Source organism: Bos indicus, chromosome 18 (assembly GCF_029378745.1).
Source record: "Bos indicus isolate NIAB-ARS_2022 breed Sahiwal x Tharparkar chromosome 18, NIAB-ARS_B.indTharparkar_mat_pri_1.0, whole genome shotgun sequence".
Lineage (NCBI taxonomy): Eukaryota > Metazoa > Chordata > Mammalia > Artiodactyla > Bovidae > Bos > Bos indicus.
The window spans coordinates 17,260,673-17,283,140 of record NC_091777.1 but is presented as its reverse complement, the minus strand read 5'-3'; the positions used below and the strand labels follow the sequence as shown (position 1 = coordinate 17,283,140).

The 22,468-nt window shown below is 44.5% G+C and overlaps 1 protein-coding gene across 1 annotated transcript in view; it reads left to right on the top strand.

The window, feature by feature from the left end:
- The first annotated feature begins 7,099 nt into the window (after positions 1-7,099).
- Positions 7,100-22,468, top strand: part of ABCC11 (ATP binding cassette subfamily C member 11) — a 78,226-nt gene continuing 62,857 nt past the window's right edge. The window contains exons 1-5 of the mRNA XM_070770521.1: positions 7,100-7,514; positions 10,353-10,471; positions 13,673-13,831; positions 19,101-19,248; positions 21,899-22,132. Coding sequence (XP_070626622.1) covers positions 7,416-7,514; positions 10,353-10,471; positions 13,673-13,831; positions 19,101-19,248; positions 21,899-22,132 — 759 coding nt within the window. The 5' untranslated portion in view covers positions 7,100-7,415. The remainder of the gene's footprint in view (positions 7,515-10,352; positions 10,472-13,672; positions 13,832-19,100; positions 19,249-21,898; positions 22,133-22,468) is intronic.

The window sequence follows — 22,468 nt, the reverse complement described above, 5'->3', positions numbered from 1 at the left end:
CTTCCGGTCCCACGCGCCCGCTCACCCGCCCCCAGCCTCCGCCGCCGCCGCCGCCCGGCGCCGTACAAACGCGAAGAGAAGCGCACTCCGCCCGCCGATGACCCCCGCCTCCCCGCCCTCTGTTTTCTCTGGAGTTTCATTCATAGCTGAGCTGTGTGCCCACCAATGGTCCGTGTGAATATTATCCACTTGAAATGTTTGTACCTTTCTATTCGAATTGATTTTAGATGTACAAAAATATACTAGGGAGTTTCCATGTAACTTTCACCCAGCTTCCCGTGTAACCATCTTACACAATCATGACTCGACTCTAAAAGCCAAGAAACTAATATTACTGTTACCTAATTTATGAATCTCCACAAATTTTTCCAGTTTTCTCACGTGTCCTTTTTTCTGGTCCAGGATCCCACTTTTTATTTAGATAAAATATCACCTCAATCTTTTTTCTTTTTTCCTTCAAAGCTTTGGTCTCTTATTTTGTAGAATGTCGCTCTCTTAGGGTTTATCTGATGTTTTCTCAAGATCACATTATACATTTTTGGCAGGAAGACCACAGAAGTGATGTGCCTTAGTGATACATTGACGGTGAAACATCTTACCAATGATGATTTCAACAGTGATTAGGTTCCCCACTTTAAGGTACTATTTATCTCATTATAAGTAAGAGTCTGTAGGAGTTAAGTCTACATTTATCAACTGGAATCTGTAAGAAAAAACTGCCCCATCTCCTTCATTTATTTACGTATTCTATTATTTTTTATGTTAATATGAACTCAAATATTCAATGTTTTATGGGTTATCATGCAATGATATCATGTATTTCGTTGCTCGAATTTTTTCACATTTGGCCTTTGGGAGCTCCTTCACCCCTGTGAGGAAGGTAGCACTATCTCCTTTTTATAAATGAGTAATTGAGATTCAAAAAGGGTAAACAGTTTAGTTATTCATGATTACAAGGCTATTAAATAGCAGTAGGGGAATTGAATTTGACTTGGTTTTGGCTGTAGGTTGCAGAGGGAAATTTTTCCCCAAATAAGAAGTTCAGCAAGGTTCTCAGAATCCAGGAGGGAATTGAAAGTCAAGTCAACATGCGTTTCTTGAGGGCCTGCTAGGTACAAGTTCCTTAAGCACCACTTGGCCAGAGGGACAGACCCACAGGTGGGTGAGTCTGATCCAGGAATTGTTTGTTTCTGTATGTGAAGTAGGTAAGAGAAAAGAGAAGACAGGTGTCCTAGCCGCTGTGCTGGAGACAGAAATTTGGGAACTCAGAGTCTCCTGCCTAAAGCTCTTTCTCTGTCGTGATCCCACCTTTTATTCATTCACCAAACAACTATTTTCTGAATGCCTACTATGTAATGGATGTTACTTTAGATGCTGGGGATACATCAGTGAACACAACAGACAAGCTTCCTGCTTTCATGGAGCTAACATTCTGGGAGAAGAAACAGAAAATAAGTAAGGAAAATCCTTCTGGATGGTGATATGCCCTTCAGATGGCCAGAGCAGGCCTCACTGAAGAGTTGAGCTTTGTTTGAATGGAGCCCTGAACTGCAGCCACACAGAGGTTGTGGGGTGGCTGCCAAGGGAGTGCTATTCCAGGCAGAAGGAGTGGTGATGGCAAAGGCTTTCTGACTGGGATGGATTTAGAATGTTTGTGGAGCATGCTCCTGTGATTTGCTGAGTTGGAGCCTGGTGAGGGAAGCAGGAGAGAAGTGGGTGGGGTGGGGTGGGGTGTAGAGAGCTCAGTAAGGAGTAAGGAGTGGGGGTCAGGAATCTGCTGAGGAATTTGGGTCTTACTCTGAGCTTGGGGAATACTTTTTCAGATTTAACGTTTTCAAAAGGTCATGTTAACTGCTGTGTGGAGAATGGAACACAAGTGTTTAAGGTCAGTTAGGAGCTGGTTGAAGTTGCCCAGGCAAGAGGTGATGCGGACTCAGACCAGAGCAGTATATTCAAACCATGTTTGAGTGTAGCTTCAACACAGCACGCTGATGGGACTTCCCACCAGGGAAGTAGCTAACAATCCACCTGCCAGTGCAGGGGACATGGGTTCCACCTCTGGTCTGGGAAGATTCCGTGAAACGGGCAGCGAAGCCCATTCACCGCAACTACTGAGCCAGAACACTAGAGCCTGAGCTCTGCAGTAAGAGAAGGCACCTCAGTGAGAAGCCTGCACACCACAGAAAGTAGCCTGCACTCAGCAGCAAAGCCCCAGAGCAACCATAACTAACTAACTAACTAAAATAAAAACAGAAACAGAGCATGCTGATGGATTGGACATGACAAGTGAAGGAGAAACAGTCAGGGCCTGAGCCTCGAGGGCCTCCAGAGCAGTTGTGCTGATCAGCAGGAGATCTTGGCTCCAACCAGCATGCTCTGCATTGCTCTCTGATGGCACTGGGTACCTGACACTGTGATAGGCTCTGGCGGTGAAGCAAAGATAAAAACATGCAGGACCTAGCTCCCAAAGAGCTTAGCTTTTCACCAAGACTTCTCCAAGGACAAGGGGGAATGTCCCCATTTTTTCAGAACTTCAAAAACCATCTTATAAACCTTGCAGTATATTTTCTGAACACACGTTTAATGCTTTTAACATATACTCTCCCTAACAACAACAAGCAATATGAGTGTCTAGTCACATAGTAATAGCTGGATTTATTTTAAAATACAATTGCATTCCATGCCATGGAAGGTGTGGTATGGCACCGGGTCCACATTTAAGTTGCTTACTTGATGAACACCTTCTTTCCACCCCACCCCTGAGGGATGGGGTATCTCTGTGATGGGGTGCCAGTCCCCTTGGGAAAGCAGCAAGAATCTAAATGTGAGGTCTCAAGTGACTGAGTGGCTCTCCTGGTTCCTTCTCTAACAACACTGCGTCTACTTTCTTCATTTATCTACCAAATACTTATTCCACCCTGGTGTAAAAGGCCTGAGGTAGGCAGTAAATAAATAAGCCCCCAAAGAAATGGCAATTTCAGAAAGTGATAAGTAAAGGAAATCTAATAGGAAAATGTGTAGAAAGTGCTAGAGAGAGGAGGACAAGATGAGGGAGGCAGATCTGGGAAGGTTACCCTGTGAAGGTGGTGTATAAGCTGAAATCTATGTGATGAGGAAGGCCAGGCTCTGCCGGGGAGCTAGGAGGAGCATGCCCTTGACAGACGGTAGACAAAGGCCAAGATGGGAAGGAGCTTCCCAGTTTCTGGAACAGAGATGATCAGGCGCTGGGCTGGAGGGATTCAGCAGTCGAGCAGATGGCCAGGGCCAGCAAGGGGCTCCAGGAGCTCTGAGAACTCGCCCCCAGAAAGCTTTACCCAACTCCCCAGGGAAGGGAAGGGAGAGGAACAGGAGAAATGAAGTCTAGTTCTCTCAGCTTCTTCAGGCCTGGCTTGCCGGTGCCTCTGCCCCTTGCCCTGAGCATCTCCCCTACCCTCTGCTGCCCTTCTGGCCTTGGACACTTTCCGGCTGGGAAAGTGTTCGGAACAATGAGGAAAGAAACCAGTTCTTCCAGAAAGATCACCTGCCTCCAACGGCCCTCTCCTGTCCACAGGCTGTTTCACCATGTGCAAACGGCCGTGAACTAATCCTGAGTCTAAACTAACCCTAATATTGCCTCTCCCTGGGAATGGGGGAGCACAGAGCTGGAAGTATCTGCCTCCTTCCTGGTTTATGCCCAGTCCTGACCTAGACCCCAGCCTGACCACAGTGATGGGCTTGTCACTAACTAGACTGAATAAACTTCAGCTCTGTCTTCTTCCTGAAAGGAAGTTGGGAAGCCAGGGAACTTTTCTTTTTTCTGGGATACCAAAGGAAACCCTGGAGGGAATTCCTCTGGCCAGTCAAGGAATCAGGGGTGGGCCTCATAGACATGGAAGGTGCCCCAAGCCAATATGTGACTCAGTTCCAGTTATGCTGAGAGAGCAGCTCGTGTCCTATAAGCATATCCATTATACACATTTGCATTCCCTTCATTTGCATTTGGAGAAGGCAATGGCACCCCACTCCAGTACTCTTGCCTGGAAAATCCCATGGACGGAGGAGCCTGGTAGGCAGCAGTCCGTGGGGTCGCTAAAAGTCAGACTCGACTGAGCGATTTCACTTTCACTTTTCACTTTCATGCATTGGAGAAGGAAATGGCAACCCACTCCAGTGTTCTCACCTGGAGAATCCCAGGGATGGGAGAGCCTGATGGGCTGCTGTCTATTGGGTCACACAGAGTCAGACATGACTGAAGCGACTTAGCCGCAGCAGCATTGCATTTGCTTTACTTTTCCCTGTTACTAATTTCCTGGATAACATCTATATTTCTATATGGAGTTATATCTTTGAAACCATCATGTATCTCTTTGCAGGTGTATACAAATAAACCAGATTGGCAAATCATACTATAACTGAAAGGTGAGAAAAAAAAAATCTAATTTCTGTATTAGTGCTCCAAGAATCTGGTCTTCCTCATGAGTCCCTACTTGCCAGTTAACTAGGAGAACATAAATGTTTAGGCTCACTGTTTTAAAATACTGGTTTATGAGGACTAATTGTCAAATTTTCAGGAATTTTGAGAGCCCAGTTGTTAAATACAAATAGTATTTAAATTATTAAACTTACAATTAATTATATCAAAGACAAAGATAATGCTCAAAAATCTATCACTTCCTAATTATTTCACTATATTTACTTTTTATACTTTTAAGTTTATTTACATCTACTGTAGATAGGGGCTTCCCAGGTGGCACTAGTGGTAAAGAGCCCACCTGCCAATGCAGGAGTCGTAAGAGACACAGGTTCTATCCCTGGGTTGGGAAGATCCTCTGGGGGAGGGCTCAGCAACCAAGTCCAGTATTCTTGCCTAGAGAATCCCCATGGAGAGAGGAGCCTGGTGGGCTGCAGTCCATAGGGCTGCAAAGAGTCAGATACCTCTACTTAGCATGCACACCCACTGTATTTGTACATAGAAATACTGTACAGTGATTTCTTAATGCGCTTCTCTTCCCAACATGTTGGTAGCTTGAAATCATCCTTGATGGGAGGACTTTTACCACAAAAATCAGCAAAGGCTACATATCTGGATTTGTTTTTATTATTTTATTGATTGCCTAGGCTTAAGAAATAAATGCAGGAAATGTTAATAATTCAGATTAACAAGTGTATTGCCTGTAGGCATTACATTGTGAACAGCACAAAAAATGAGAAAATCCTCTTTCGGTATCTGGAAACTCTTCAGCAGTTACATGGGTTATTGGCAAATGAGTGAAGATGCAACCAACATAGTCTTGGATGCTTCAATTCCCTCTTACTTGTTAACATAAAGCACAATGTCAAGTTACAGTTGTGTTGGAACTACATTCACTCACCAGTTGCAATCACAGGTTAGTTGTAGATGCACACGTTTACCAGCACACCATTGACAACACTAAGACAGTCCCTTGCCAGGGTGCATGACTTGCAATCTAGAATTTACTTCCTCCCCCTCCCCCATCCCAGTCCCTCCACTGAGCACCTTTGTGTCTTAGTAAATAAACTGTAAGCCAGTATACCATGGTTCTACCCCCAGGGCTTCCTTCCACTGAATCATGCCAATTTCACTTTAGGCTGCTCTGACAGAGAGAAACTGGACTCTTCCCAAAGTCTTAAATAAGAGCTACCTGACACCCTCTCTTACCTGACATACCTCTTTTATTTTAAAGTTTTCCATCACCCCTGAAAGGTCCACTTCTATCCTCACATGCAAGTACACTCACCCCTCAGTTCAGAGCTGGGATTTATTCCAGTCCCCCTGTGGATTTGAAAATCCAAGGATGCTCAAGTCCCTTATATAAAATAGTGTAGTATTTACATATAATCTAAGCTCATCCTCCCATATACTTTAAGTCATTACTTATAGCTGTAAATACAATGTAATGCTATGTAAACAGTTTCCTTTGCCAACTGAAGCTTTCCTTTGGGGAATACTGAGATTTTATTTTATTTTTCCTTAATATTATCTATAGTCAGTTGGTTGAATTTTGATTGCAGAATCTATGGGTACAGAGGGCTAACTGTATACTTATGGCCTGGTGCCATGGCTGGGGAATCTGTCTTATAGGCTCTATAGGAGAATTCCAGAAACTGAGTCCACCAGATTTGGGTGTGATTTGCTAAAAGGAAGTGAGATGAGAGGGAATGGGATAAAGGAATTTAGAGAATCTTCTCCCAAGACAATAGGCTAGTCTTCAAGTCTGTTTACTTGAAACACAATCCAGTATTTGAATGCCAAAAGCTATATCTGAGCAGGAGGACTGACTACATAATTTGTGGGACCCAGTGCAAAATGAAAATGTGGGACTCCTTGTTCCGATTGTGAAGAATTTCAAGATGGTGGTGGCAGAACATCTGTAAGTCCATCACAAGCTGGGGCCCGGTGAGACACCCATCACACCCCATGATGCCAGCCCTGTCGTACATTTTCTTTCTCTTTCCATTCCTTCAGAAACATTACTGACTACCATCCCCTCTCCTGCCCCAGGCACATGGATGTTCTGAGAGTGAATCATATATTCACAAAGGCAAAATGAAAAGCAAATTAATATATTTTTTAGTTATTTAAATTTCCTAAATCAAGGACCTGGTGGTCCAGGGGCTTTGACTTGAAGCTTCCAATACAGGGGGCCCGAGTTCCATGCTTGGTCAGAAAATTAGATCCTAAATCCTCAAATAAGATTTTGCATGCCTCAACTAAAGAAGCCACATACTACAGCTAAGTCCTGATGTGGCCAAATAGATTTATAAATATTTTCATAAATAAATGAATGTCCTAAAGCATACCCAGATCCACTCCCCTGAGTCTGAGAATGGCAAAATCACATTTCTTTCATTTATTTATTCATTCATTCACCATTGATTTACTGAATATTGCCCTCCTCCTAGGGGATCCCTAGGCTTGAGGGATTTAATAGTAAGCAAAGCAGACCTGTCTTTGTCCTTGTGAGAGTCTCCGTTTAGTCCAAGAAATGAACTCTAAAAAATCAGTGATTCACCTAAATAGACAATTATAGACTGGAATAAAAGAAGAGGCATGATTAAAGAAGCATGGTTTAAAAAAAAAGAAGAAGAAGAAGAAGAAGCATGGTTTTACGAGCAAGCCTTGAATATATTAAAGAAGATTGACCTGGCCCAAGGATGTAGGTTGGGAATGGGTGGTTTGGGGTTTCCCTGGGTGATCTTAGGCTGAGCCCCAAGTAGAAGTTTAAAGACAGGGAGCCAAGCCCATTCCTAACAGAGGGAAGAGCAGGTGCTGTGACGACAGCCCCCCCGGACACTCCTTCTTGAGCGGTATCCCCCTCTCCTGGTTGCTTGGGGTTCCATCTAAGCTGTTCTTACCTGTTGCCTTTTCAGATTCTCTGATTCTGGGAAACAAAGAATTGGCAGTACACCTGAAAATGACCAGAAGGAGGATGTACTGGGTCCCCAGGTCTTCTGGTGGCCTTGTGAATCTCGGCTTGGATGTAGATGATGACATGGTTTCAGGACTTAGCTATGTAAGTAGATCTCCTTTGCATCAAAACACCAGGAAACTGAGTTCAAAGGGTACTGTCAGTGGTCATAAACTGGATCAAATTTTTTTGGTCCCCTATTTATTCAATTTTGAGTTTTTTAAAATGAAGCTCTGGCTTCTACAATTAGATGAATCATAATTGTTGATTATGATGCATGTTCATGGCTCATACAGCTGTCTCCCACTACCCTCCACTCCCCACCCCATTTCTGTCTCTCTCACTTATTTATGCATTTACTTATACTAATATGATAAGCACCAATAAATCTACCACCAACTTACCAGTTCGGACCTTGACCCCATTACATTCCCAAACTCTCCCTGGTTCCTTCAGGAACCACTATTCTGAACCTTTACCCAAGGATCCCTTACTGTGTTTTCAAGAGAGTATTATTTATTCTATATGAAGTCCTAGAGATAATATACCTTTTTCATTTCAGTGGTTTCCTACTTTATCAAAAGGGTAACATGTAATGTCTTGTGATTTGTTTTTTACTTCTTGATTTCTTTTTAATAGTTTTATCCTTAGAGAGTGACTTGGTTTTGCATTCTGTGGGTGACTAAACATAACACCCTTTCTTGTCTACAGTGTTTATGGCCAGAGAAAAACCCAGAGAAGTTGAGGGAACTGCCCAGAGTAGGAGCAGAGCCAGAGCTGGGAGCTGGTTATTCTGACACATCACTCATTCCCTACCTGGCAGGCTTTCCTTTATTTATTTTTATTGAGACATAAGTGGTATAAAACATCATATGACTTTCAGATGTATGATATAATGATTCATTATTTGTATAAATTATGAGAGGATCACCACAATATCCATCACCACTCATAGTTCAACTATTTTTTTTTTCTCATGAGAAATTTTAAGACCTACTCTCTTAACAACTTTCAGATATGCAGTGCAATATTATCAGTTATAGTTACCATGTTGTACATTATATTCCCATGACTTATTCATTTTATAAATGTATGTCTGTACTTTTTGACCACCTTCACCCATTTTGCCTATCTTCACCTCTGGCAATTACCAGTCAGGTTTTTGTTTTGTTGTTAGTTGGGTAGGTATTTTTTATTCTATTCAGTTCAGTTCAGTTCAGTTGCTCAGTTGTGTCCGACTCTATATGACCCCAGGGAGTGCAGCACACCAGGTTTCCCTGTCCATCACCAACTCCCAGAGCTTACTTAAACTCATGTCCATCAAGTTGGTGATGCCATCCAACCATCTTATCCTCTGTCATCCCCTTCTCTTCCTGTCTTCAACCTTTCCCAGCATTAGGGTCTTTTCCAATGAGTCAGTTCTTCACATCAGGTGGCCAGAGTACTGGAGTTTCAGCTTCAGCATCAGTCATTCCAATGAATATTCAGGGTTGATTTCCTTTAGTATTGACTGGTTTGATCTTGCAGTCCAAGGGACTCTCAAGAGTCTTCTCCAACACCACAGTTCAAAAGCATCAATTCTTTGGCACACAGCTTTCTTTATAGTCCAACTCTCACATCCATACCTGACTCCTGGAAAACCATAGCTTTGACTAGATGGACCTTTGTTGGCTCCATGGTGTTGTTTAAGACTCTTAAGAGTCCCTTGGACTGCAAGGAGATCAAATCAGTCAATCCTAAAGGAAATGAGTCCTGAATATTCATTGGAAGGACTGATGCTGAAGCTGAAATTCCAATACTCTGGCCACCTGATGTGAAGAACTGACTCATTGGAAAAGACCTTGATCCTGGGAAAGACTGAAGCCAGGAGGAGAAAGGGGTGACAGAGGATGAGATGGTTGGATGGCATCACCAACTCAATGGACATGAGTTTGAGTAAACTCTGGGAGTTGGTGATGGACAGGGAGGCCTGGTGTGTTGCAGTCCATGGGGTCACAAAGAGTCGGACACGACTGAGCAACTGAACTGAACTGAACTGAACCTTTGTTGGCAAAGTGATGTCTCTGCTTTTTAATATGCTGTCTAGGTTGGTCATAGCTTTCCTTCCAAGGAGCAAGCATCTTTTAATTCCATGGCTGCAGTCACCATCTGCAGTGATTTTGGAGCCCAAGAAAATAAAGCCTCTCACTGTTTCCATTGTTTCCCCATCTATTTGCCATAAAGTGATGGGACCAGATGCCATGATCTTTGTTTTTTGAATGTTGAGTTTTAAGCCAACTTTTTCACTCTCATCAAGAGGCTCTTTAGTTCTTCTCTTTCTGCCATAAGGGTGGTGTCATCTGCATATCTGGAGTTATTTATATATCTCTCAGCAATCTTGATTCCAGCTAGTGCTTCATCTAGCCCAGCATTTCACTTGATGTACTCTGCATGTATGTTAAATAAGCAGGGTGACAATATACAGTCTTGACATACTCCTTTCCCAATTTGGAACCGGTCTACCGTTCCATGTCCAGTTCTAACTGTTGTTTCTTGACTTGCATACAGATTTCTCAGGAGGCAGATGGTTCCCATCTTCCCATCTTAAGAATTCCCATCTCTCTAAGAATTTTCCACAGTTTGTTGTGATCCATACAGTCAGAGGCTTTGCTTTAGTCAATAAAGCAAAAGTAGATGTTTTTCTGGAACTCTCTTGCTTTATTCTACTGGGGTGGCCAAAAAGTTCCTTGGGGGTCTTTCCATAACATCTTATGGATGTTATATCTCAGATATATGTAAGTGAGATCATAGACTATTTGTCTTTTTCTGTCTGACTGCCATATCGTTTCTCTAGGAGGCTGAATGTGGAAAGATCTATCCTCCTTGGGTGGCTGGTCCCTCATTCCCTCAGGACAGTATTTGTGAGGTCTGAAACTGATGCTCTTTTGTTTTTTCTTTCCCAAGAAAACAATAACTGTTGAAGATAGCCCCTGGAGACAGCAGGTGAGGGAACCTGAGGCACCAGGGAGAGGGAAGTATGATGCTGCCTGGAAAACCATGATTCCCTTCCGACCGAAGCCAAAGTGAGTCCTGAGTGGGAGCTGAGGGTCGGTACCCTCCAGGGCAGTGATACTCAGGCCCTCACACCTGGACCCCTCCAAAAGGCTGCACAGCCCTGTCCCAACACTGTCCTGTCACCCTGCACAGCCAAACACCTCCCAAGAAACCTGAGACACATCAGGGCAGCACAGCCAGCATCTCCATTCATTCAGCCAGTCAGTCAACAGGACTCATTGACACTGGGCTAGACTGTGGGGGGTAACAGTGAGCCAGCCAGACACGACCCTTGCCCATTACCGACCTCACATGGGGGAGAATGAGTAAGCTTATAAGCATGCCAACCAAGTTCCATCTAGTCAAAGCTGTGGTTTTTCCAGTAGTCACGCATGGATGTGAGAGTTGGACTATAAAGAAAGCCGAGCACCAAATAATTGATGCTTTTGAACTGTGCTATTGGAGACTTTTGAGAGTCTTTTGGACTGCAAGGAGATCCAACCACTCCATCCTAAAGGAAATCAGTCCTGAATATTCATTGGAAGGACTGATACTGATGCTGAAACTCCAATTCTTTGGCTACGTAATGCAAAGAGCTGACTCATTGGAAAAGACCCTGATGCTGGGAAAGGTTTAAAGTGGGAGGAGAAGGGGACAACAGAGGATAACATGGTTGGATGGCATCACTGACTCGATGGACATGAGTTTGAGTAAGCTCTGGGAGTTGGTGATGGACAGGGAAGCCTGGTGTGCTGCAGTCCATGGGGTTGCAAAGAGTCAGACAGGACTGAGCAACTGAACTGAAACATATGATTATTGCTGTTTGAGGAAGGTGCTGTAAAGAAATGTGGGGGTGTGAGGGACACAGAATAGCGACAGCATGATAGGTTCTGAGTGACACTGAAACTGAGACCTGGAGCATGATCAGGAGGCCGATGTGGGCAGCATGTGCAAGGGCCTGGCCTTGCAGTGGAAGAACAGAGTGATGTGCGTGTCCAGGATCTGAGAAGGAGGCCAGTGCCTCTGCAGAGTCCTGGCCATAGTGGATGCGGCAAGGCGACACCACCAGCACGTCTCCACAGACCACATTAAGTATGTCGGTCTTCATCCAGTGAAAAATGGGCAGCCATTGAAAGGGCCAAATGCCCTGTGATGTTACCTTAAGCTTAAGAGTTTAAGAAATTCATGGAGCCTCCTCTACTAAACCATAGTTTCAACCATCCCCAAATGACTTTCTGGTTTATACACCTGGGGCTTCAGGGAACTCCACAGATTCACGCACATACTCATTTATGCAGCATTTGTTGACAGGCGCTTAACACTTCTGCTCTGATCCCTCAGTGTTTCGTCATGGGAAAAACTTTGTATTTAGGAATCCCTCTTCACTCCAGTGTTTTTCTAACAAACAAACAGCAGGGGTTTTCCTATTTTTTAAATTTGAGCTTCTATCAATACTAGTTACATTGTTACCCACCAAATCAATCGTATCTCCACCAGGAATAGAGAACTTTGGTACTTGAGTTCAGCTGGACAGCCTTATCTTAGAGAAGAAATGTTTCTGCTGGGCCCTTGGAATATCAGCCCCGGCGCATTAGTTCTGGCCCAACCCTTGCCATCACAGATGGCCCCACACATCTCCTATAATGTCTCATCTTCCCTCAGTTCTTCTCTCCCAACATCCCCTGCTGAGGCCCGGCCAGCATATCCCAGAACGTACAACCATGATCGCTGGTGGGCTGGAAGGATGTAAAGGGCCAGAATGTGGAGAAAAGAGTCCATAACCCGAACAAGAGAACATCTTGCAAGTCTGGCATTTTTGTCTTCACATCTATCTCCCCAAATCTTTTTTAATGTTGAATTTTCCTCATATTGAACCATATAACATTAGAGACAATGTTGAAAAAAAAGTGAAATTACACACAATTCAACACCTTAATGAAATCATTATTTGTCTTTTGTGAATGATTCACAAAGATATGACCTTATCATTCTTATTTACTTTTTTTGTTTTTTACAGTTTTTATGGAAGTTACAGAAGCAGAGCATACACATTTAAAGTGATGAGAATTTAGTTTTGCTCCTTTGCAATTTCTAACCCCTACTTCAAAGTCAATCTATGAATGATTTGATATAAATTGTTATATAATTTGATGTTTATTATATATAATATGCTGCTGCTGTGTCGCTTCAGTCGTGTCTGACTCTGCGTGACCCATAGACAGCTTCCCGTCCCTGGGATTCTCCAGGCAAGAACACTGGAGTGGGTTGCCATTTCCTTCTCCAAGGCATGAAAGTGCAAAGTGAAAGTGAAGTCGCTCAGTCGTGTCCAACTCTAGCGACCCCACAGACTGCAGCCTACCAGGCTCCTCCGTCCATGGGATTTTCTAGGCAAAAGTACTGGAGTGGGGTGCCATTGCCTTCTCCGATATATAATATAGATATTTAAAATATATATAATATAGATATGTGTATATTGTTCTCTGTCTGATCTCCCTTATTTCTTCCTTTTTTATATAAGTAAAAATATTTTAAACTTCTTGATCTTCAAGTGACCTTTTTTTCAGTATGCTTAGAGCCCACTCCATGTTCTGCGTGTAGATCGTCCCTATTTTTAGACCCTTCTGCACTGTTTTCTGGAATATCCCATGGACAGAGGAGCCTGGAAGGCTGCAGTCCATGGGGTTGCTGAGGGTCAGACACAACTGAGTGACTTCACTTTCACTTTTCACTTTCCTGCATTGGAGAAGGAAATGGCAACCCACTCCAGTGTTCTTGCCTGGAGAACCCCAGGGACGGGGGAGCCTGGTGGGCTGCCGTCTATGGGGTCGCACAGAGTCGGACACGACTGGAGCAACTTAGCAGCAGCAGCAGCAGCAGCACTGTTTTCTACAACGTGGTGCAGGATATGCCGTATTTGTCTTCTTTCTTTTTAAATCATTCCTCTGTTGCTGGATGTTTTTGTTGCTTCTGGTTTTTAACGATGAGAACTGGGGAAAAAGCACAGTGTGGTCCCCTGGATGTAGGAAAAAAGTATTTTTTCATGACTATTATTTGTGATGTTAATAATAGTCATGGAAAAATACTGTTTTCTCCATGTAGACGGTGTAGAATCCACACTGTGGTTTTCCCCCAGTCCTCGTTCGTCTCTTCCAAGTTCTGCCTGTGCCTGAGCTGTCCACCCCTGGAGCCCACGGCCCGGTGTCACCGTGTTGCCGTGTCTCTTCTGCTAGGTTTCCTGAGCCCCAGCCCCTGGATGATGCTGGCCTGTTCTCCTACCTCACGCTGTCATGGCTCAACCCGCTCATGGTTCGAGGTTTACGGAGAAGCTTAGATGAGGACAACATCCCCCAGCTGTCAGTACACGATGCTGCAGACAAAAACGCCAAAAGGTAAAGTCATGCTGGGCAAGCCCGCGGGGTTAAAGACCATGTCTCGGCAGTCGGTGCCAAGTCGCTCAGTGTGTGTTTTAAGGGGAGGGGGGCAGTGGTTCATCTTCAGACGAGCAAAATATATCAGTTCTCCCTTTGTAGCAGGAACCCTCCTTCTATGGGAGGTTCTTAATTTGGAGTTAAGTAATAATTTACGTATTTCATAGGTAAATATTTACATATTTACATACAGGCTAGAGAACTTTTTCTGGAACAAGAATTCTCATCTTTTATTGGGTCTGTCTGAGGTCCCAGGACCCTGAGAAAGAAAGTACTGCTTCTTGTCCCTTTTGTCTTTTTTGGTGTGTGGATAAAGCATTTATCTGTGTCACAGATCATTAAATTTTGGCTAGTGGCCCAGGCCCTTAAGCCACCTTGAGCCACCACTAATTGTTGTGGGATTACATTTCCTGTACCGTCTACCTCACAGGTGAAATTAGATCAAAAGGGGAGGGGTGGGAACGAGTGACCTGGAATGTCCTGTACTCATGTCACTGCCTCTAGGTTCTTCATGAGAGACACCAGGTGTAGATGGCCTTTTCCAAATGTATCCCAGACATGACGGCACTCTAAGAGCCTTCCTGAAAAGAATATTCAGTGGTCAGAGAGTTTGTGAACCGTCAGATGCTATCACCAGGGCTCAGAGATTTATAAAGAAAATCAGTGTAGTGAAGGCACTGACAAAGCAGAAACTGGTTGAATTTTGACTCATTGCTTCTTAGACTCAGGAAAAAAAATAGAGGTTCCAGGGAGCACCTCTTGGATAATGCCAGATATTGGTAGAATCTCACCTCTTACCAGCTATGATGTCAGAGGAGTTACTTACCTATGTTTTTGTGTATAAAATAGTGAATTAGAAAAAAAAAATCTCTCATTGCCCTTCATTGGCTCATTGTGAAAATCCCATGGATGGAGGAGCCTGGTAGGCTGCAGTCCATGGGGTCGCTGAGGGTCAGACATGACTGAGCGACTTCACTTTCACTTTTCACTTTCCTGCATTGGAGAAGGAAATGGCAACCCAGTCCAGTGTTCTTGCCTGGAGAATCCCAGAGACGGCAGAGCCTGGTGGGCTGCCGTCTATGGGGTTGCCCAGAGTTGGATACAACTGAAGTGACTTAGCAAGAAGCAGAAGAGGTAATAGATTTGATGTAAAGCACCTGGGAAAATGCCAGACGCATCATAGGCCGTCAGTTAAATGTTAGCTTGCTTGTTCTTCCCTAGCCATTGCAAAGACTAGGTCTCCTAATTTACTTCTGTTTACTTTCTGCCCACTGGTGCTGCCTTTTTATTCTGTAACTCACAATGCCTCACCACCAACATTTTTGCAATCACTCCATCTTTACATGTTTCTTTGAAATGGTAATTTCCCGTGCATTCACACTTTTAGAGGGATTTCTTTCTATGTGTTCACCGTTTAACAGGGCTTCCCAGGTGGCACTAGTGGTAAAGAACTCACCTGACAAAGCAAGAGACTCAGGAGACACGGGTTCCATCCTTGTTTCAGAAAGATCCCCTGGAGGGGGGCCTGGCAACCCATTCCAGTATTCTTGCCTGGAGAATCCCATGGACAGAGGAGCCTGATGGGCTATGGTCCATAGGGTCACAGAGAGTCAGACATGACTGAAGCAACTTGGCACACCATTTAACAGGCAGCGTTCTGGGTCGCGTCTTCCCTAATCCTTCAAAAGAGCTGCTGTGTTTCCTATGAGGATGGGCTGACAAAGTGCCAACCATCACCCTCACCACCACTCTCAGCGGGATTACCATTGTCACCACCATCATCTTCATCCTGTGATCACCATAATCCCTCACATGTTAACTGTTCTTAACTATAGAGCATCTCCCCACCCATTGTCTCCTTTGACAATCACAAAAGGTTTATGAAATAAACAAGGCAGATGTTATTTCCCCCATCTTACAAATGAAGAACCAGAATTAAGAGAAGTATGTTCCTTGAATCATATCATGAATGAATGGAGGAGGTAAAATGAGAAACCAAGTCTCTTGAATCTGAATCTAATAATCATGGCCAGAAATAGATAGTGTTGCCCAGAGAGCTGTGGGTAGGCTACGGAAGACTTGGATTTGTTTAGCCAAAGTAGAACTGACTCTAGAGCTTGTTGTTCCTGAGGATTGTGTCATGTGTGGAGGCAGGGCTAGAATGAGGAGAGGCAGCCCCATGGTTTGACCTGAGCAATAGCATCCACAAACAATAGAATCCTCCAACACAGACAGGGTTCGTGGGGACGTTTTGGCTTTGTTGAGCTAGGGTCCGGGCCCCTCAGGTTATCTGGTCCGCATAGGTGGGCCTGGATGGAATGGGGGTAGTTTTTTAATAACTCAGAAAGGAAAAAGCCTGGAGTTTTGATTGCAGAAGGAAAGTGGGACAGAAAGGTCTCATGGTATTGGTTCCCTTCTGGTTTAGGCTGGGCAGGAGTATCCATGGCTGGAGGAGTAAAGAGTTGAAAGGGCCAGAACTGCTTTGTCACAAGAGACTTGCTGCGATTCTGGGCAGAGGATGAGAACCAGATGCCGACAGAGCTCTCCAAGAACAGGCACATCTAGTGCCGCTGTCGGGCCCTGGGGGCAAAGGGCAGCCCAACAAGGGACAGCTTTGTCCACTGTGCTCTTGCTGTCTAAGGAGCAGCAGCTTTGGCGAGTGCCTGGAGTCCCTTGGCCTGATCCACGACGCTGTCATGATTGCTGTTGTTCAGTTGCTAAGTCACGTCCGACTCTTTGCAGCCCCGTGGATGGCAGCATGCCAGGTTTCCCCGTCCTTCACTAACTCCCAGACTTTGCTTAACATCATGTCCATTGAGTCAATGATGCAATAAAACCGTCTCATCCTCTGTCACCCCTTTCTCCTCCTGCCCTTAGTCTTTCTCAGCATCAGGGTCTTTTCCAATGAGTTGGCTCTTTGTGAGGTGGCCAAAGTATTGGAGCTTCAGCGTCAGTCATTCCAATTAGTATTTATAGCTGACTTCCTTTATGATTGACTGGTTTGATCTCCCTGCTGTCCAAGGAACTCTTAAGAGTCTTCTCTAGCACCACAGTTCAAAAGCATCAATTCTTCAGCATTCAACCTTCTTGATAGTCCAACTGTCACATCCATACATGACCACTGGAAAAACCATAGCTTTGACTAGACAGATCTTTGTCGGCAAGGTGATGTCTCTGCTGTCATCATGGGCAGTGCTAACCGCTTTCCAAACAGGGGAACCGGACATAGGGAATCAGGAGCCAGGACGTCCAAGTTCAGCCAGCATGGTGCCTGCAGCTGATAGATTGGACTGTGGATGCATGCTGAGGCAGGGAGGCATCCAGAGTGAGATTAAGAGTCCGGAAGCCTTGAGTATCATAATGACTATTGTCTAGTCACTTGTTCCTGCCTCTGAAACAAAAGAGAAGTGTAGGAAAGTCAACACAATTTAAAATCTTTTCATGAAAACTTCTTGGATGCTTTTTTAAAAAAGCTTATATACAAATAGTATATCAATTTTCTCCCCAAAGATATGTTTTAGGTGTTCTTATTCTGCTGGTGTAGCACAAATCTCCCAGGCATCATCAGCTTGGAATGTCAAAATTAGGATACATTTTTGGTTGCATGATCCAACACTGGGGCACCCTTTTGGGAATTTTGAAATAAATAAGGACACTTTTTGGAGATCAGAGTTCTGTGTTTTATGAATCTTATTTTGTGTATAAAAAGGAAGGGCGATGTTTTTCAGAGCCTTAGGCTATTTCTTCAACTAACTGTATTTCAGGGTAACAAAACAGTTGATGAGGGAAATTTCTTTTTTTAATATTTCCATGTTTATTTTTATTTGGCTGTGCCAGGTTTTAGTTGCGGCATGCAGAATCTTTAGTTTCAAAATTTGGGCATGTGGGATCTAGTTCCCTGACCAGGGATCGAACCCAGGTCCCCTGCATTGGCAACTTGGAGTCTTAGCCACTGGACCACCAGGAAATTTCTGGAAAATTATTTTTTTTACAGAAAAGTCAAGCTGATAACTATAAATGGAATGATAGAATTCAACAAACCACCATTTTGCCAGTCCTGTCGGAGGTGGATATAGGCAATGATCATCACCGATGGGGAACTTGGCAATGGATGAGTCAGGCTAACACTCCTTAACTCAGTGATCCAGCTTAACATATCCAAAAGTGGGATAGCACACTTTGTACATCTTCTGATGTGATAAAAGGAACATATACTATATCATCTATTAAGTATTTTTGCCAGCTGACTTGAATTCTGAATTTTATTATGCCTCTCACCCCACTCCAGTACTCTTGCCTGGAAAATCCCATGGATGGAGGAGCCTGGTAGGCTGCAGTTCATGGGGTCGCTAAGAGTCGGACACGACTGAGCAACTTCACTTTCACTTTTCACTTTCTTGCACTGGAGAAGGAAATGGCAGCCCTCTCCGGTGTTCTTGCCTGGAGAATCCCAGGGACGGGGGAGCCTGGTGGGCTGCCGTCTATGGGGTCGCACAGAGTCGGACACAACTGAAGTGACTTAGCAGCAGATCTAGCTAACAGCTTAATAGGAAATACATGGCATAGAAACTTATACGAGCCCCACAGGGGTGCAATCAGTCAAATCCAGAATGTGGAAAACTCAACAGGATAAATCATTCAGATTCTTTATAAAGTAAATGGCAGAAAATGCAGAGGATTGGAAATTATTACAGATAAAATGAGATGCAAGAGGTCTGTCAGATTTGTCTTTAACTCCAATGAGTGGGACCTGTTTGGATCTTGATTTAGGCAAAATAACTTGTAAGAACATATTTTTGAAATAATTAGAGAAAGTTGAATTAAATGCCATTCTTACTATGCTATTAATATATGCCTATTATTAATAGTTAATAATGAATAGGCATTAATTCATAACCATTTTTATGGTTACTCTGTGGCTTTTTAGGGCTTTATCTGGAAGAGATGCATACTGAAGCATTTATAGATGAAACAATATCTTTGGGATTTGCTTGAAATATTCTTGCAAAAAGAAAAATAATGGAAGGGGAGGAGAGACTAAACAAAAATGTCAAATGTTGGTAATTCTTGGAGCTGGGGCATGCATGCAATCTAAATGCCCTGTACTGTTCTCTCTCTTTGTGTTATCTTTGACAATTTCTGTAACCAAGTTCCTAGACCAGCAAGAACTGGAGGAGTTGGGTGATACAACCAAAGAGATTTCATTTGCTTCCATTTTCTTCTTTTCAAGGCTTCGTCTTCTTTGGGAAGAAGAGGTCTCAAGGCATGGAATCGACAAAGCTTCAGTGCTTCGAGTGATGCTGAGATTCCAAAGAACAAGGCTTATTTTTGATACAATTGTGAGCTGCTGCTTCTCCATCACAAGTGTTCTGGGGCCCGTAAGTAGCAGACTTGACGAGGTGTCCGGACTTCAGGACTTGGTGATTAGCATGTTTAGATCCATGCCAAGAACTGGAGATGTCTTGAGACTTCCCTGGTGGGTCGGTGGTTAGGACTCCACACCTCCAACTAGGGGGAGGAGGTGGGTGTGCAAGTTTGATCCCTGGTTGGGGAACTAAGATCCTATATGCCATGCAGGGTGGCCACAGAAAATAACAATAATTTTTTAAAACCCCAAAACATAAATAAACAAACAAAAAGATTTGAGGATGTCTGTCTCTCAACTGCTGCTCAGAAAATGAAGACTTTCTGGGGGCAGTGGCGCTAGTAGTAGTTGGAAGTGCGAATTCTGCAGCCAGTGCTTAGGTTCCAACCTTGGTTATGCTACTTAATTTCTGGGTGACTTTGGGAAATTTGTTTACCCCTTCTGTGCCTTGGTTCCCTCATGGAACCCCATGATGCTCTCAACCATAGTCCTCATGGAAACTCTCATGTTTGAAATGGAGAGCCTGACATTGTCTGGCTCATAGGGTGACCTTAAGTTCAGTATAGAAAACATTTAGAACTCAGTCTGTCTCAGGACGTGGGAGCTGCTTTGAGAAATGGCTGAACAGCTCGGGGCATGCAGGAGACTCCACGTACCGTGGTTAGGATGAATGGGCTCGCTATTTCCTGTTAGTTCCTCAACTGCAGACAGTGAACCTGGCTGTCCCAGCTGGGGTCACGTGCTCACTTGCTTGGTCAGCAGTGGAACGCTTTGATTGACGATCCAGCCTAGACTGTGTGCATTGGAGCAGGCGACCGTCTTCCCAGAAGAAAATAGAGGCGTTGTTACCAGCTCGGGGGAGAGGGGTTACAGGTCAGGAGGAAGCAACAGCTGATGACTCCACAGAGAGAAGTGACTTGGGTGACAGCACGTTCTCCATTCGTCCCTCCAGATCCACTCTCCACCCTTGTCCGCACCACCCTATGCTATGCCCCTGGTGTGTGACCTCTCTGGATCACATCCGTGGGGTACCTCTGCCTCTGGCTTCTGGTTGAGTTTGACCAGTGGGAGACCCCATCTGGAGGCTGGAGGGAAGGAGAAGGTGAGGGCAAGATATATATCACTCTGACTTCCTCCCTCCCTGTCACTGAGGGTTGGTGACCGGATCCTTAAATGAAGGGCCCTTTTTGTATGACTTTCTCCTTCTAGGCTTCAGTAAAACTCATCCTCCCCTCCCCATTTAGTTCCCTGTGGTTGCTAGCTCCAAGGTGCTTCTCCATTCCTGTTAAATTTCCTCAGTTCTGCCCACATCTTTATAAATAGTCAGGTTATTAACCCCTGAATTACTCCATGTGTGTGTAGTCTATTTCCCATTGGGACTGATGCTGAAATGTGGTCTCTGTACTCTGGTGCCAAATCAAATCTCAGAGACAGAATTTTGGTGAAGGGCTTCCCAGGTGGAGCTAGTGGTAAAAAAAAAATATCCCTCTGCCAGTGCAGGAGATGCAAGAGACATGGGTTCAGTCCCTGAGTTGGGAAAAGCCCCTGCAGTAGGAAATGGCAACCTAGTCCAATATTCTTGCCTGGAAAATTCTATGGACAGAGGAACCTGGTGGGCTACAGCCCATGAGGTCACAAAGAGTTGGACATGACTGAGTGACTAAGCAGCCACACACTCACACAGAAAAGAATAGCTTTATTGCTTTGCCAGGCAAATGGGGACACAGTGGGCTAATGACCTCAAAACTGTGTGTCCCAATTCAGGGGGATTTGGTAAGGAGTTTTATACCAATCCTCATGGCTCAGACAGTAAAGAATTTGCCTGCAATGATGGAGACCCGGGTTCGATCCCAGGGTTGGGTAGATCTCCTCGAGTAGAAAATGGCAACCCACTCCAGAATTCTTGCCTGGAGAATTCCATGGACAGAGGAGCTTAGTGGGCTACAGTTCGTGGAGTCACAAAGAGTCAGACATGACTGAATGACTAACATTTTCACTTTATAGCAATGGTTCAAGGGTGAGGTTTGCTGATGAGATCAGGGTGTATGTATGGCCTGCACTCCTTTAATCTGGCCTCAGGAGGTTTTCTGATGAGCTTCTGTGGTTCTCGAGGTTATCAAACTGTGACCTTCTCTCTGGAGTAGAGTATTTCATCAAGTAGTTAGCAGCTTCCATTTGTTGGGCGTTTTAATTCTGCAGAAGAGCTCAAAGATATTGTTATGTGTATCCCTTGAGGAGGAACCAGGACCCTGCCCAAGACTGTGTTATTGTTTCTTGGTTGCTCCATCCTTGTCTCCCCATCCCCTCTCTTCCCTTAGGAATGCAGGGAAGGTAATGGAGGCTGGAGTCTGTTCCCTACAAATGAGAAATAGGGAGCACAGAATAGGCTTCTGCGTCCAGGAGCACCAGAGGATCCTGCTTGGTGGTGGTGGGCTTCTATGAGGTGGTGAAGCTGGGCTTCAGATCTGGGTCAGTTGAACTCCTAAGTGTCCTCCAACTGGACTGCGATCTTCTGCGTGCAGAATTGTGCTTGAGTCAGTTGTGATCATCTAGTAAGCCCCCTCTCTTGTCCTGAGGACCTCACACCCAGTGCACTTTGGTTAGGTGTTGCCTGAAAGCAGGATTGGGACGTCAGAGTGATCCAAACTCCTGTTTCCTTTTAGATATTGCTTATGCCAAAGATCCTGGAATACGCCAAAAACCCATCCAGGGACGTTGCCTATGGAGTTGGGCTTTGCCTTGCCCTTTTTTTCACTGAATGTCTGAAGTCTCTGAGTATGTGCTCATGCTGGGTCATCAACCAGCGCACAGGCGTCAGGTTTCGTGCAGCTGTCCTCTCCTTTGCCTTTGAGAAGCTGATGCAATTTAAGTCTCTAACACACATCACCGTGGGAGAGGTAAGTGACAAGGTTGCACATTGAGGGGGTACTTTCCTCCTCCTCCTCCTCCATACCTCCTTACCCTGGAGGCCAAGGGATGGAGAAAAGGCTGGAGACAAAGAAGAAAGAGAAAGGAAATCATTTCCAGGGTGAGTGTTGATAACCATCAATAATTGCCTCTGGGATCATAGGAGCAGGTCAACAGTAAATGAGATTCCAGCTGTATTCAAAGCCTTAGAGAGGATTTATCCATCCATTCAATAAATTGTTACTGAGGTATGCTTTGGGCCAAGCCCTGTTCTAGGCCCTATGGGTATGTGCTAAGTCACTTCAGTCGTGTCTGACTCTATGTGA